General features: G+C 54.6%; 1 protein-coding gene across 1 annotated transcript in view; it reads right to left on the bottom strand.

Annotated features, from left to right (window-relative positions):
* The window catches only part of LOC145354066 (von Willebrand factor A domain-containing protein 7-like), a 33,536-nt gene that overhangs the window by 16,744 nt on the left and 1,792 nt on the right, over window positions 1-15,000 (bottom strand). Inside the window, exons 3-6 of the mRNA XM_080205196.1 lie at window positions 13,571-13,846; window positions 12,257-12,350; window positions 10,277-10,402; window positions 5,005-5,185 (exon numbers count right to left, since the gene is read on the bottom strand). Of these exons, the coding sequence (XP_080061322.1) occupies window positions 5,005-5,185; window positions 10,277-10,402; window positions 12,257-12,350; window positions 13,571-13,846 (677 nt within the window). The remainder of the gene's footprint in view (window positions 1-5,004; window positions 5,186-10,276; window positions 10,403-12,256; window positions 12,351-13,570; window positions 13,847-15,000) is intronic.

Here is a 15,000-nt window from a genome sequence, read left to right as displayed (position 1 = left end):
CTCTAAAGTGGCACTAATCCCACTTTCCTGCACTTGTTTTGATTAGATTGGATTTGATTTATTATTGTCACGTGTATTAACATCGAGTGAAAAGTATTGTTTCTTGCGTGCTATACAGACAAAGCATACCATTCATAGAGAAGGAAGGGAGAGGGTGCAGAATGTAGTGTTACAGTCACAGCGAGGGTGTAGAGAAAGATCAACTTAATGTGAGGTAGGTCCATTCAAAAGTCTGACAGCAGCAGGGAAGAAGCTGTTCTTGAGTCGGTCAGTACGGGACCTCAGACTTTTGTATCTTTTTCCCGATGGAAGAAGGTGGAAGAGAGAATGTCCGGGGTGTGTGGGGTCCTTAATTATCCCGGCTGCTTTCCCCCGAGGCAGCGGGAAGTGTAGACAGAGTCAATGGATGGGAGGCTGGTTTGTGTGAAGGATTGGGCTACATTCACCACCTTTTGTAGTTCCTTGCGGTCTTGGGCACAGCAGGAGCCATTATTACCCCAGGGTCCCTCTGTTGAGCTTCCCAGTGTCCCTGCCGTTAAATACTCCCGCGTCTTGTTACTGCTTCCAAAGTGCATCACCTCGCACTTAACAGGGTTAAACACCATCCCCACAGCTCTGTCCCTCTGACCAACCCACCCATATCATCCTGTAACCTACAAAGACTCAGGAAATTTGGCCTGTCAGCTACAACTCTCACCAACTTTTTACAGATGCCCCACAGAAAGCATTCTTTCTGGTTGTATCACAGCTCGGTCTGGGCTCCTGCTCTGCCCAAGACCACAAGGAACTACAAAAGGCCGTGAATGTAACCCAATCCATCACACAAACCGCTGACGAGAGACTCACTTGTCAGTAATTCCCTGGCTTGTCTGGACAAGCCTCCTTGGAAAGTGGAACCACGTTAGCCTCTGATACGGGATTAGGAACAGTCACGTCCACACAGTGCGGGGGGGGACACGCCCTGGGGCCTGGGGGCGGGGGGCGAAGTCAAGTTCAGCAGAGCTGTGTACCTCAGCATGGAGGACAGGTCCCAGCTCGCACTCCAACTGCTCATGTATAACTAGCTCAAAACTGACAACAGGTTTACAGAGAAACCAGCCAACAATTCCTCTCTGTCTCTGTCTGTCTCTCTCTCTGTCTCTCTCTCTCTCTGTCTCTGTCTCTCTCTCTCTCTGTCTCTCTCTCTGTCTGTCTGTCTGTCTCTCTCTGTCTGTCTCTCTCTCTCTGTGTCTCTCTCTCTCCTTCTCTGTCTCTTTGTCTCTCCCTCTGTCTCTCTCTCTCTCTCTCTGTCTCTGTCTCTCTGTCTGTCTGTCTCTCTCTGTCTCTGTCTCTCTCTCTGTCTCTCTCTCTCATCTCAGTGACTCTCTCTCGGTCTCTCTCTCTCTGTTTCTATCTCTCTCCCTCTTTATATCTCTCGGTCTCTGTGTGTATGTGTATCTCTCTCTCTCTCTCTCTGTCTGTCTCTCTCTCAGTCTGTCTGTCTCTCTCTCTCTCTATATACCCATCATACCCATGTAACTGTCTTTTTAAAAGACAAAATTGTACCCACCTCTATTACTACTTCTGGCAGCTTGTTCCAGACACTCACCACCCTCTGTGTGAAAAAAATTGCCCCTCTGGACACTTTTGTATCTCTCCCCTCTCACCTTAAACCTCTGCCCTCTAGTTTTAGACTCCTCTACCTTTGGGAAAAGATATTGACTATCTAGCTGATCTGTGCCCCTCATTATTTTATAGACCTCTATAAGATCACCCCTCTACGCTCCAGTCTATCCAGCCTCTCCTTATAACTCAATCCATCAAGTCCCGGTAGCATCCCAGTAAATCTTTTCTGCACTCTTTCTAGTTTAATAATATCCTTTCTATAATAGGGTGACCAGAACTGTACACAGTATTCCAAGTGTGGCCTTACCAATGTCTTGTACAACTTCAACAAGACGTCCCAACTCCTGTATTCAACGTTCTGACCGATGAAACCAAGCATAAGAACATAAGAATAAAAGAACATAAGAAATAGGAGCAGGAGTAGGCCATCTAGCCCTTCGAGCCTGTCCCACCATTCAATGAGATCATGGCTGATCTGTCGTGGCTCAGTTCCACTTTCCCGCCCTCTCCCCATAACCCTTAATCCCCTCTCTTATCAAAAACCCATCAACCCGCATCTTAAAAATATTTAGCGAGGTAGCCTCCACCACTTCAACGGGCAGAGAATTCCAGAGATTCACCACCCTTTGAGTGAAGAAGTTCCTCCTCAACTCCGTTCTAAACCGCCCCCCCTTTATCTTGAGGCTGTGCCCCCTAGTCCTACTGTCCTTTCTGAGCGGGAAGAGTCTCTCCACCTCGATCCTATCCATCCCATTCATCATCTTATACGTCTCAATGAGATCTCCCCTCATTCTTCTAAACTCTAACGAGTACAAGCCCAGTTTATTCAGCCTCTCCTCATAGCTCAACCCCCTCAACTCCGGTATCAGCCTAGTAAACCTCCTCTGCACTCCCTCCAAGGCCAAAATATCTTTGCGCAGGTGCGGCGCCCAAAACTGCGCACAGTACTCCAGCTGCGGCCTCACCAATGCCCTATACAGCTGCAGCAAGACCTCCCTACTTTTGTATTCAATCCCCCTCGCTATGAAGGCCAGCATCCCATTCGCCTTCCTGACCACCTGCTGCACCTGCAAGCTGGGTTTTTGCGACTCATGCACAAGGACCCCGAGGTCCCTCTGCACCGTCGCCTGCTGCAGTTTTTCGCCCCGTAAGTAAGCATGCCAAATGCCTTCTTCACCACTCTGTCCACCTGTGACTCCACTTTCAAGGAGCTATGAACCTGTACCCCGAGATCTCTTTGTTCTGTAACTCTCCCCAACGCCCTACCATTAACTGAGTAAGTCCTGCCCTGGTTCAATCGACCAAAATGCATCACCTCACATTTATCTAAATTAAACTCCATCTGCCATTCGTCAGCCCACTGGCCCAATTGATCAAGATCCTGTTGCAATTGGAGATAACTTTCTTCACTGTCCACTATGTCACCAATCTTGGTGTCATCTACAAACTTACTAACCCTGCCTCCTATATTCTCATCCAAATCATTAATATAAATGACAAATAACAGTGGACCCAGCACTGATCCCTGAGGCTGGTCACAGGCCTCCAGTTTGAAAAACAACTCTCTACAACCACCCTCTGGCTTCTGTCAAGAAGTGGGTATGCCGGCGTTGGACTGGTGTAAACACAGTAAAAAGTCTGACAACACCAGGTTTTAGTCCAACCTATTTATTTGATAATATTCTCACAAGCTTTCGAGGGGACACCCTCTTCGTCAGGTGAATGGAGAGTTCTGGCCTCAGACAGAGCATATAAAGCACAGACAGTTTAGAGATTACTGATTAAAATGCGAATCCTTACACCTAACCTGCTGTTCAAGACCTGAAGTGGCTGATAATGTGAGTGGTAGGAGCACTGATCACAGTTTAAAGAGATGTGTATTGTCTCCAGACAGTACAGTAAGTGAGGTTTTGCAAACCCAGGCAAGTCACGGGGGTTACAGATAGTGCGACATGAACCCAAGATCCCTGTTGAGATGTTTTATTCTGTCAAGAAGCCAATTTTGTCTCCATTTAGATCCCTCACCCTGGATCCCGTGAGATTTAACCTCATGCAACAACCTACCATGCGGTACCTTGTCAAAGGCCTTGCTAAAGTCCATGTAGACAACATCAACTGCACTGCCCTCATCTACCTTCTTGGTTACCCCTTCAAAAAACTCAATTAAATTTGTGAGACCTGATTTTCCACTCACAAAGCCATGCTGACTGTCCCTAATCAGTCCTTGTGTCTCTAAATGCCTGGAGATCCTGTCTCTCAAAATACCTTCCAACAATTTACCCACCACAGATGTGAGGCTCACTGGCCTGTAGTTCCCAGGCTTTTCCCTGCAGCCCTTTTTAAACAAAGACACAACATTTTCCCCTCTCCAATCTTCAGGTACCTCACCCGTGACTATCGATGATTCAAATATCTCGGCTAGGGGACCCGCAATTTCCTCCCTAGTCTCCCACAGTGTCCTGGGATACACTTCATCAGATCCCGGGGATTTATCTACCTTGATGCACTTTAAGACTTCCAGCACCTCCTTCTCTGTAATATGTTCACTCCTCAAGACATCACTATTTATTTCCCCAAGTTCCCGAACATCCATGCTTTTCTCAACAGTAAATACTGATGAGAAATATTCATTTTGGATCTTACCATCTCTTGTGGATCTGCACATATGATTTGATTTGATTTATTATTGTCACATGTATTAGTATATAGTGAAAAGTATTGTTTTTTGACACACTATACTGACAAAACATACCATTCATAGAGAAGGAAAGGAGAGGGTGCAGAATGTAGTGTTACAGTCACAGCGAGGGTGTAGAGAAAGATCAACTTAATGTGAGGTAGGTTCATTCAGAAGTCTGACAGCAGCAGGGAAGAAGCTGTTCTTGAGTCGGTCGGTACGGGACCTCAGACTTTTGTATCTTTTTCCTGATGGAAGAAGGTGGAAGAGAGAATGTCCGGGGTGTGTGGGGTCCTTAATTATGCTGACTGCTTTTCCCGAGGCAGCGGGAAGTGTAGACAGAGTCAATGGATGGGAGGCTGGTTTGTGTGATGGATTGGGCTACATTCACAACCTTTTGTAGTTCCTTGTGGTCTTGGGCAGAGCAGGAGCCCAGACCGAGCTGTGATACAACCAGAAAGAATGCTTTCTTTCTTTCTTTCTCTGCAGGTCAGTGGGATTAGGCAAAAAACGGTTCAGCACAGACAAGACGGGCCAAAAGGCCTGTTTCTGAGCTCTAATTTCCTGTGGTTCTGTGGTGATCTTGTTGATCCTCTATGGGCTCTACTCTCTTCCGAGTTACTGTTTATCCTCTGATGGATTGTTGGGATGCCGGGGGGAGTGAATGCTTCACCGAGGAGGGTGCGAGGTGGGGAAAGTCTACAGCGAGTTGGAAGTCTGACCTTAAGAAGTGCTGGTGTCCCACAGTGTCCCACACGTCCTGGAAGAGTTCCTGTGTTGCGAGTGTGGCCAGCCTCGCTGCCTCTGTGTGATACTGACCGTGCGGAGAATTGAATGAGTCCTTATTAATCCCTTGGTTCCCTTTCTTGCTGAGGTCAGCTTTCCCTCCGTGGCTGCACTTCCCTGGAAAAGGACAGCAGAGAGGTGACAGCGCAGACATTCGTCTCCTCTTGTCCGTGCTAGCCGTCCCACCTCCCTGGACCTGGCCCATGGCTTGTGCCGCTTAAGGTGCAGGTCCAGATACTTTCGAAAAGCGTTTTGGGTCTTTGCCTCCGCCACCAGCTCGGGCAGTGAACTCCAGGCATCCATCATCCTCTGGGTAAAAAAGTTCCTCCTCGTCTTGCCTCTGCACTTACCTTGAAGCGATGCCCCCGGCTGTGGAACTCCCCACCACGGGAAATATCCTGTCCATTCTCTCTCTTCTCATAATTTTTTCACCTCAACCACGTCACCCCCCCTCAGCCTTTTCCTTCCCAAGGAAAATAACCCCAATCTCTCCTCGTAGCAACACTTTCCGAGTTCTGGCAACATTCTGAGGAACCTCCTCCGCACTCGCTCAAGAGCAATAACATTTATCTGTCTCAAACTTGATTTAAGTCACATTTGGAACATAGTGTTCAATTCTGGTCGCCACACGATTGACCAGGATGTTGCCCCTGGTATGGAGGACATTAACTATGAGGAGAGGTTGGAGAAACTTGGTTTGTTCTCACTGGAGGTTGAGGGGAGACCTGATAGAAGTCGACAAGATTATGAGGGGCAGAGTGGATAGTCAGAAGCTTTTCTCCAGGGTGGAAGAGTCAATTACTCAGGGGCACAGGTTTAAGGTGCGAGGGGCAAGGTTTAAAGGAGATGTACGAGGCAGATTTTTTACACAGAGGGTGGTGGGTGCCTGGAACTTGCTGCCGGGGGAGGGAGTGGAAGCGGATACAATGGAGACATCTTAACAGATAAATGAATAGGCAGGATGGCACAGTGGGTTAGCACTGCTGCCTCACAGCGCCAGGGACCCGGGTTCGATTCCCGGGGGCACGGTGACACAGTGGGTTAGCACTGCTGCCTCACAGCGCCAGGGACCCGGGTTCGATTCCCGGGGGCACGGTGACACAGTGGGTTAGCACTGCTGCCTCACAGCGCCAGGGACCCGGGTTCGATTCCCGGGGGGGGGGCACGGTGACACAGTGGGTTAGCACTGCTGTCTCACAGCGCCAGGGACCCGGGTTCAATTCCCAGGGGGCACGGTGACACAGTGGGTTAACACTGCTGTCTCACAGCGCCAGGGACCCGGGTTCGATTCCCGGGGGGGGGGCACAGTGACACAGTGGGTTAGCACTGCTGCCTCACAGCGCCAGGGACCCGGGTTCGATTCCCGGGGGGGGGGCACAGTGACACAGTGGGTTGGCACTGCTGCCTCACAGCGCCAGGGACCCGGGTTTGATTCCCGGGGGCACGGTGACACAGTGGGTGAGCACTGCTGCCTCACAGCGCCAGGGACCCGGGTTTGATTCCCGGGGGCACGGTGACACAGTGGGTGAGCACTGCTGCCTCACAGCGCCAGGGACCCGGGTTTGATTCCCGGGGGCACGGTGACACAGTGATTAGCACTGCTGCCTCACAGCGCCAGGGACCCAGGTTCGATTCCCGGGGGCACGGTGACACAGTGGGTTAGCACTGCTGCCTCACAGCACCAGGGACCCGGGTTCGATTCCCGGGGGCACGGTGACACAGTGGGTTAGCACTGCTGTCTCACAGCGCCAGGGACCCGGGTTCGATTCCCGGGGGCACGGTGACACAGTGGGTTAGCACTGCTGCCTCACAGCGCCAGGGACCCGGGTTCGATTCCCGGGGGCACGGTGACACAGTGGGTTAGCACTGCTGCCTCACAGCGCCAGGGACCCGGGTTCGATTCCCGGGGGGGGGGCACGGTGACACAGTGGGTTAGCACTGCTGTCTCACAGCGCCAGGGACCCGGGTTCAATTCCCAGGGGGCACGGTGACACAGTGGGTTAACACTGCTGTCTCACAGCGCCAGGGACCCGGGTTTGATTCCCGGGGGGGGGGCACAGTGACACAGTGGGTTAGCACTGCTGCCTCACAGCGCCAGGGACCCGGGTTTGATTCCCGGGGGCACGGTGACACAGTGGGTGAGCACTGCTGCCTCACAGCGCCAGGGACCCGGGTTTGATTCCCGGGGGCACGGTGACACAGTGGGTGAGCACTGCTGCCTCACAGCGCCAGGGACCCGGGTTTGATTCCCGGGGGCACGGTGACACAGTGATTAGCACTGCTGCCTCACAGCGCCAGGGACCCAGGTTCGATTCCCGGGGGCACGGTGACACAGTGGGTTAGCACTGCTGCCTCACAGCACCAGGGACCCGGGTTCGATTCCCGGGGGCACGGTGACACAGTGGGTTAGCACTGCTGTCTCACAGCGCCAGGGACCCGGGTTCGATTCCCGGGGGCACGGTGACACAGTGGGTTAGCACTGCTGTCTCACAGCGCCAGGGACCCGGGTTCGATTCCCGGGGGCACGGTGACACAGTGGGTTAGCACTGCTGCCTCACAGCGCCAGGGACCCGGGTTCGATTCCCGGGGGGGGCACGGTGACACAGTGGGTTAGCACTGCTGTCTCACAGCGCCAGGGACCCGGGTTCGATTCCCGGGGGCACGGTGACACAGTGGGTTAGCACTGCTGTCTCACAGCACCAGGGACCTGGGTTCGATTCCCGGGGGCACGGTGACACAGTGGGTTAGCACTGCTGTCTCACAGCGCCAGGGACCCGGGTTCGATTCCCGGGGGCACGGTGACACAGTGGGTTAGCACTGCTGTCTCACAGCGCCAGGGACCCGGGTTCGATTCCCGGGGGCACGGTGACACAGTGGGTTAGCACTGCTGCCTCACAGCACCAGGGACCCGGGTTCGATTCCCAGGGGGCACGGTGACACAGTGGGTTAGCACTGCTGTCTCACAGCGCCAGGGACCCGGGTTTGATTCCCGGGGGCACGGTGACACAGTGGGTTAGCACTGCTGCCTCACAGCGCCAGGGACCCGGGTTCGATTCCCGGGGGCACGGTGACACAGTGGTTAGCACTGCTGCCTCACAGCGCCAGGGACCCGGGTTTGATTCCCGGGGGCACGGTGACACAGTGATTAGCACTGCTGTCTCACAGCGCCAGGGACCCAGGTTCGATTCCCGGGGGCACGGTGACACAGTGGGTTAGCACTGCTGCCTCACAGCACCAGGGACCCGGGTTCGATTCCCGGGGGCACGGTGACACAGTGGGTTAGCACTGCTGCCTCACAGCGCCAGGGACCCGGGTTCGATTCCCGGGGGCACGGTGACACAGTGGGTTAGCACCGCTGCCTCACAGCGCCAGGGACCCGGGTTCGATTCCCGGGGGCACGGTGACACAGTGGGTTAACACTGCTGCCTCACAGCGCCAGGGACCCGGGTTCGATTCCCGGGGGCACGGTGACACAGTGGGTTGGCACTGCTGTCTCACAGCGCCAGGGACCCGGGTTCGATTCCTGGCTCGGGTCACTGTCTGTGTGGAGTCTGCACATCCTCCCCGTGTCTGCGTGGGTTTCCCTCCAGGTGCTCCGGTTTCCTCCCACAGTCCAAAGATGTGCGGGTTAGGGGGATTGGTCATTTGCCTCAGAGGATCAGAGGGACTACCCAGGGTAAATCCAGGGGGTTGTGAGGATGGGGCCTGGATGGGGTTGTTGTTGGTATAGACTCGATGGACTGAATGGCCTCCTTCTGCACTGTAGGGATGCTCCGATTCTATGAACAGAGGGATAAGGAGCATGTAGAGGCAAAGAGGCTTTAGTTCAGAAAGGCGCCATGTGCTAGCACAGGTTCGATGGGCCGAAGGACCTGTTCTGTACGGTACTGTCCTTTGTTCGAAGAGCTCACTGCAGTCCAAGAATACACACTGGGTGAAGAGAAGGAGGGCCATTCATCCCATCGACCCCGTGCTAGCTCAGGGACGTGTTTTAACTCCTCCCCCACACTTGATCTGTACAAAACCACAAATCCTCACCCACAGATCAAATCTCATTGGGAAGGTTCATCGCTGGGACTCGAGAAGTAACTCACCTCCCCATCCCCCCCCAGGACGGATTTACATAATCCCCCATGGAAAAGTGATCTGAGATTTACCGAGATACAAATCAGACCAACAGGAAAGAATTCAACTTAAAATCGCCCCACTCTGCACGGTCCCTGTTTCAATATCCCAGAGTTAGACCCACACTCGGAGCACTGTGCACAGTTCCGGTCTCTATATCCCTCGGTTAGACCCACACTCAGAGCACTGTGCACAGTTCCGGTCTCCATATCCCTCGGTTAGACCTACACTCGGAGCACTGTGCACAGTTCCAGTCTCCATATCCCTCGGTTAGACCCACACTCGGAGCACTGTGCACAGTTCCAGTCTCCATATCCCTCGGTTAGACCCACACTCGGAGCACTGTGCACAGTTCCAGTCTCCATATCCCTCGATTAGACCCACACTCGGAGCACTGTGCACAGTTCCAGTCTCTATATCCCTCGGTTAGACCCACACTCGGAGCACTGTGCACAGTTCCAGTCTCCATATCCCTCGGTTAGACCCACACTCGGAGCACTGTGCACAGTTCCAGTCTCCATATCCCTCAATTAGACCCACACTCGGAGCACTGTGCACAGTTCCAGTCTCCATATCCCTCGGTTAGACCCACAATCGGAGCACTGTGCACAGTTCCAGTCTCCATATCCCTCGGTTAGACCCACACTCGGAGCACTGTGCACAGTTCCAGTCTCCATATCCCTCGGTTAGACCCACACTCGGAGCACTGGGCACAGTTCCGGTCTCCATATCCCTCGGTTAGACCCACACTCGGAGCACTGTGCACAGTTCCAGTCTCCATATCCCTCAATTAGACCCACACTCGGAGCACTGTGCACAGTTCCAGTCTCCATATCCCTCGGTTAGACCCACACTCGGAGCACTGTGCACAGTTCCAGTCTCCATATCCCTCGGTTAGACCCACACTCGGAGCACTGTGCACAGTTCCAGTCTCCATATCCCTCGGTTAGACCCACACTCGGAGCACTGTGCACAGTTCCAGTCTCCATATCCCTCGGTTAGACCCACACTCGGAGCACTGTGCACAGTTCCAGTCTCCATATCCCTCGGTTAGACCCACACTCCTACCCGGGTATCTCTTACCTTCAGGCCTGGCATGAGGGTTGAGGCTAAAGTATCCCGTGGTGATAATCTTCTTTTTGAGGACAGAATCCAGGATCTGATCCACACACTGTGAGGAACGCTCACTGCATGTTTCTTCGTTCTTGCCTAAGAATGAGAACAAAATTGTTTCACTTCAACCAGTCCCGACACCCCTCCCTATCTCTGTAACCTTCTCCAGCCCCTACACCCCCTCCCTATCTCTGTAACCTCCTCCAGCCCCTACACCCCCTCCCTATCTCTGTAACCTCCTCCAGCCCCTACACCCCTCCCTATCTCTGTAACCTCCTCCAGCCCCTACACCCCTCCCTATCTCTGTAACCTCCTCCAGCCCCTACACCCCCTTCTTATCTCTGTAACCTCCTCCAGCCCCTACACCCCCTCCCTATCTCTGTAACCTCCTCCAGCCCCTACACCCCTCCCTATCTCTGTAACCTCCTCCAGCCCCTACATCCCTCCCTATCTCTGTAACCTCCTCCAGCCCCTACATCCCTCCCTAACTCTGTAACCTCCTTCAGCCCCCTACACCCCCTCCCTATCTCTGTAACCTCCTCCAGCCCCTGCACCCCCTCCCTATCTCTGTAACCTCCTCCAGCCCCTACATCCCTCCCTATCTCTGTAACCTCCTCCAGCCCCTACACCCCCTCCCTATCTCTGTAACCTTCTCCAGCCCCTACACCCCCTCCCTATCTCTGTAACCTCCTCCAGCCCCTACATCCTCTCCCTATCTCTCTAAGCCCCTCCAGCCCTTTGAAGGCTTTGTTTATCTGTGGTAAATTATTAGTTCAGAGGGATAGTTGGCGATTGTAGTTGCTACGTAAATGCAGGAACTCTGCGCTGCTGTGATATCAGTGCAGGTGGAGCAGGCAGTAATGAGTGGGGGTGCCACAGGGATCGGTGCTGGGGTCCCAGCTATTCCCTATAGATATGAATGATTTGGATGGGGGACAAAATGTAACATCTCAAAGTTCGCAGATGATCCCACGTTGGGTGGGAGGGTGAACTGTGAGGAGGATACAGAGAGCCTTCAGAATGACCTGGACAGGTTGGGTGAGTGGCTAATCGATGGCAGATGCAGGATAATTTGGATAAATGTGAGGTTATTCATTTTGGAAGCAAAAAGGCAGAGAATTACCTGAATGGCTGTTGCTTGAGAGAGGGGAGTGTGCAGAGGGATCTGGGCGTCCTTGTGCATCAGTCACTGAAGGTAAGCATGTAGGTACAGCAGGCGGTAAAGAAGGCAAACGGTATGTTGGCCTTCATTGCGAGAGGTTTCGAGTACAGGAGTAGGGAATGTGTTGTTACAATTATACAGGGGCCTTGGTGAGGCCACACCGAGAGTATTGTGTGCAGTTTTAGCCTCCTTTTCTGAGGAGGGATGTTCTTGCTCTCGAGGGAGTGCAGTGAAGGTTTTCCAGGCTGATTCCGGGGGGACTGATGTACGAGGAGAGATTGACTCGGTTAGGATTGTTTTCACTGGAGTTCAGAGGGGGGATCTCACAGAGATTTATAACATTCTAACAGGACCAGACAGGGTAGGTGCAGGGAGGATGTTCCCGATGGGGGGAGTCCAGAACCAGGGGGTCACAGTCTGAGGATTCAGGGTAGACCATTTAGGACGGAGATGAGGAGATATTTCTTCACCCGGTGAGCTGTGGAATTCATTCCCACAGGAAGTAGTTGATGCCAAAACATTGAATATATTCAAGAGGCGGCTGGATGTAGAACTTGGGGATCAAAGGTTACTGGGGGGAAAGCAGGATCAGGCTATTGAGTTGGATGGTCAGCCATGATGGTGAATGGGGCAGCAGGCTCGAAGGGCTGAATGGCCTCGTCCTGCTCCTATCTCTATGTTTCTATATCTAGTTTAACGGGGCCCTGGTTCCTGCCTCGCATTGCCAGTATCAAAGATGGCAGCTGACCCTGAACTGAAAATGGCCACGGAGACCTGGGCACGCTCACCTGCGACCCTCCCGATTGGTTCTCCAGCTTTGATGAGTTTGCTGTTGGGAGTCCGGAACCCGAGTTCGACCCAATTACTGTGGCTGTAAAAATCCTGGAGAGAACAGAGCACAGCTCAGCTTAAACACTCTGACAGTGCGGCACTCCCTCAGCACTGACCCTCTGACAGTGCGGCACTCCCTCAGCACTGACCCTCTGACAGTGCGGCACTCCCTCAGTACTGACCCTCTGACAGTGCGGCACTCCCTCAGCACTGACCCTCTGACAGTGCGGCACTCCCTCAGCACTGACCCTCTGACAGTGCGGCACTCCCTCAGCACTGACCCTCTGACAGTGCGGCACTCCCTCAGCACTGACCCTCTGACAGTGCGGCACTCCCTCAGCACTGACCCTCTGACAGTGCGGCACTCCCTCGGCACTGACCCTCTGACAGTGCGGCACTCCCTCGGCACTGACCCTCTGACAGTGCGGCACTCCCTCAGCACTGACCCTCTGACAGTGCGGCACTCCCTCGGCACTGACCCTCTGACAGTGCGGCGCTCCCTCGGCACTGACCCTCTGACAGTGCGGCGCTCCCTCGGCACTGACCCTCTGACAGTGCGGCGCTCCCTCGGCACTGACCCTCTGACAGTGCGGCGCTCCCTCGGCACTGACCCTCTGACAGTGCGGCGCTCCCTCGGCACTGACCCTCTGACAGTGCGGCGCTCCCTCGGCACTGACCCTCTGACAGTGCGGCACTCCCTCGGCACTGACCCTCTGACAGTGCGGCGCTCCCTCGGCACTGACCCTCTGACAGTGCGGCACTCCCTCAGCACTGACCCTCTGACAGTGCGGCGCTCCCTCAGCACTGACCCTCTGACAGTGCGGCACTCCCTCAGCACTGACCCTCTGACAGTGCGGCACTCCCTCAGCACTGACCCTCTGACAGTGCGGCACTCCCTCAGCACTGACCCTCTGACAGTGCGGCACTCCCTCAGCACTGACCCTCTGACAGTGCGGCACTCCCTCAGCACTGACCCTCTGACAGTGCGGCGCTCCCTCAGCACTGACCCTCTGACAGTGCGGCACTCCCTCAGCACTGACCCTCTGACAGTGCGGCACTCCCTCAGCACTGACCCTCTGACAGTGCGGCACTCCCTCAGCACTGACCCTCTGACAGTGCGGCGCTCCCTCAGCACTGACCCTCTGACAGTGCGGCACTCCCTCAGCACTGACCCTCTGACAGTGCGGCACTCCCTCAGCACTGACCTTCTGACAGTGCGGCGCTCCCTCAGCACTGACCCTCTGACAGTGCGGCACTCCCTCAGTACTGACCTGGAGTGTGTGCAGCAGGGTCCCCATGTGTTTCTGGGCTTGGTGGTAGTTGCCTTGGAGGATGTTTTGTATCACCTGGGCTTTCTCAGTCAGGAGAACCTGCTTCCCCTCTCGCAATGTCTCTGAGTCGAAGTGATGTTCTGCTGCCAAGGCGTATTTCAAATCGACCAAAGCATTTTTTTTGGTGATTACACGCAATGCCTGCTTAAACCGATGCACTGAGACCTCAGACTCATAATATTTCTCAAAAATACCTTCCGCCGTGAGTCCCTGATCCTGAAGGAGAAGGAAAGGGAATGAGATTCGAACACTAATATGCAACAAGCTCAGTCCCCACAGAGAGAGAGAGAGGGAGCAACAGGGAGGCAGCCTCTGTATCCCTCGGTTAGACCCACACACAGAGCACTGTGCACAGTTCCAGTCTCCATATCCCTCGGTTAGACCCACACTCGGGGCACTGTGCACAGTTCCAGTCTCCATATCCCTCGGTTAGACCCACACTCGGGGCACTGTGCACAGTTCCGGTCTCCATATCCCTCGGTTAGACCCACACTCGGAGCACTGTGCACAGTTCCAGTCTCCATATCCCTCGGTTAGACCCACACTCGGAGCACTGTGCACAGTTCCGGTCTCCATATCCCTCGGTTAGACCCACACTCAGAGCACAACCAATGTGGGACTCGCTCCCACGGGGAGTGGGGAGAATGTGGGACTCGCTCCCACGGGGAGTGGGGAGAATGTGGGACTCGCTCCCACGGGGAGTGGGGAGAATGTGGGACTCGCTCCCACGGGGAGTGGGGAGAATGTGGGACTCGCTCCCACGGGGAGTGGGGAGAATGTGGGGCTCACTCCCACGGGGAGTGGGGAGAATGTGGGACTCGCTCCCACGGGGAGTGGGGAGAATGTGGGACTCGCTCCCACGGGGAGTGGGGAGAATGTGGGACTCGCTCCCACGGGGAGTGGGGAGAATGTGGGACTCACTCCCACGGGGAGTGGGGAGAATGTGGGACTCGCTCCCACGGGGAGTGGGGAGAATGTGGGACTCGCTCCCACGGGGAGTGGGGAGAATGTGGGACTCGCTCCCACGGGGAGTGGGGAGAATGTGGGACTCGCTCCCACGGGGAGTGGGGAGAATGTGGGACTCGCTCCCACGGGGAGTGGGGAGAATGTGGGACTCGCTCCCGTGGGGAGTGGGGAGAATGTGGGACTCGCTCCCGTGGGGAGTGGGGAGAATGTGGGACTCACTCCCATGGGGAGTGGGGGAGAATGTGGGACTCGCTCCCACGGGGAGTGGGGGAGAATGTGGGACTCACTCCCGCGGGGAGTGGGGAGAATGTGGGACTCACTCCCGCGGGGAGTGGGGAGAATGTGGGACTCACTCCCACGGGGAGTGGGGGAGGTGAATAGTATTGATGAAACTGGATAAACAA

Source organism: Carcharhinus amblyrhynchos, chromosome 16 (genome assembly GCF_965287045.1).
Source record: "Carcharhinus amblyrhynchos chromosome 16, sCarAmb.v2.hapA, whole genome shotgun sequence".
In the NCBI taxonomy this organism is placed as follows: Eukaryota; Metazoa; Chordata; class Chondrichthyes; order Carcharhiniformes; family Carcharhinidae; genus Carcharhinus; species Carcharhinus amblyrhynchos.
The sequence above is the reverse complement of the archived record's forward strand: the minus strand, read 5'-3'. Positions and strand labels throughout refer to the sequence as shown.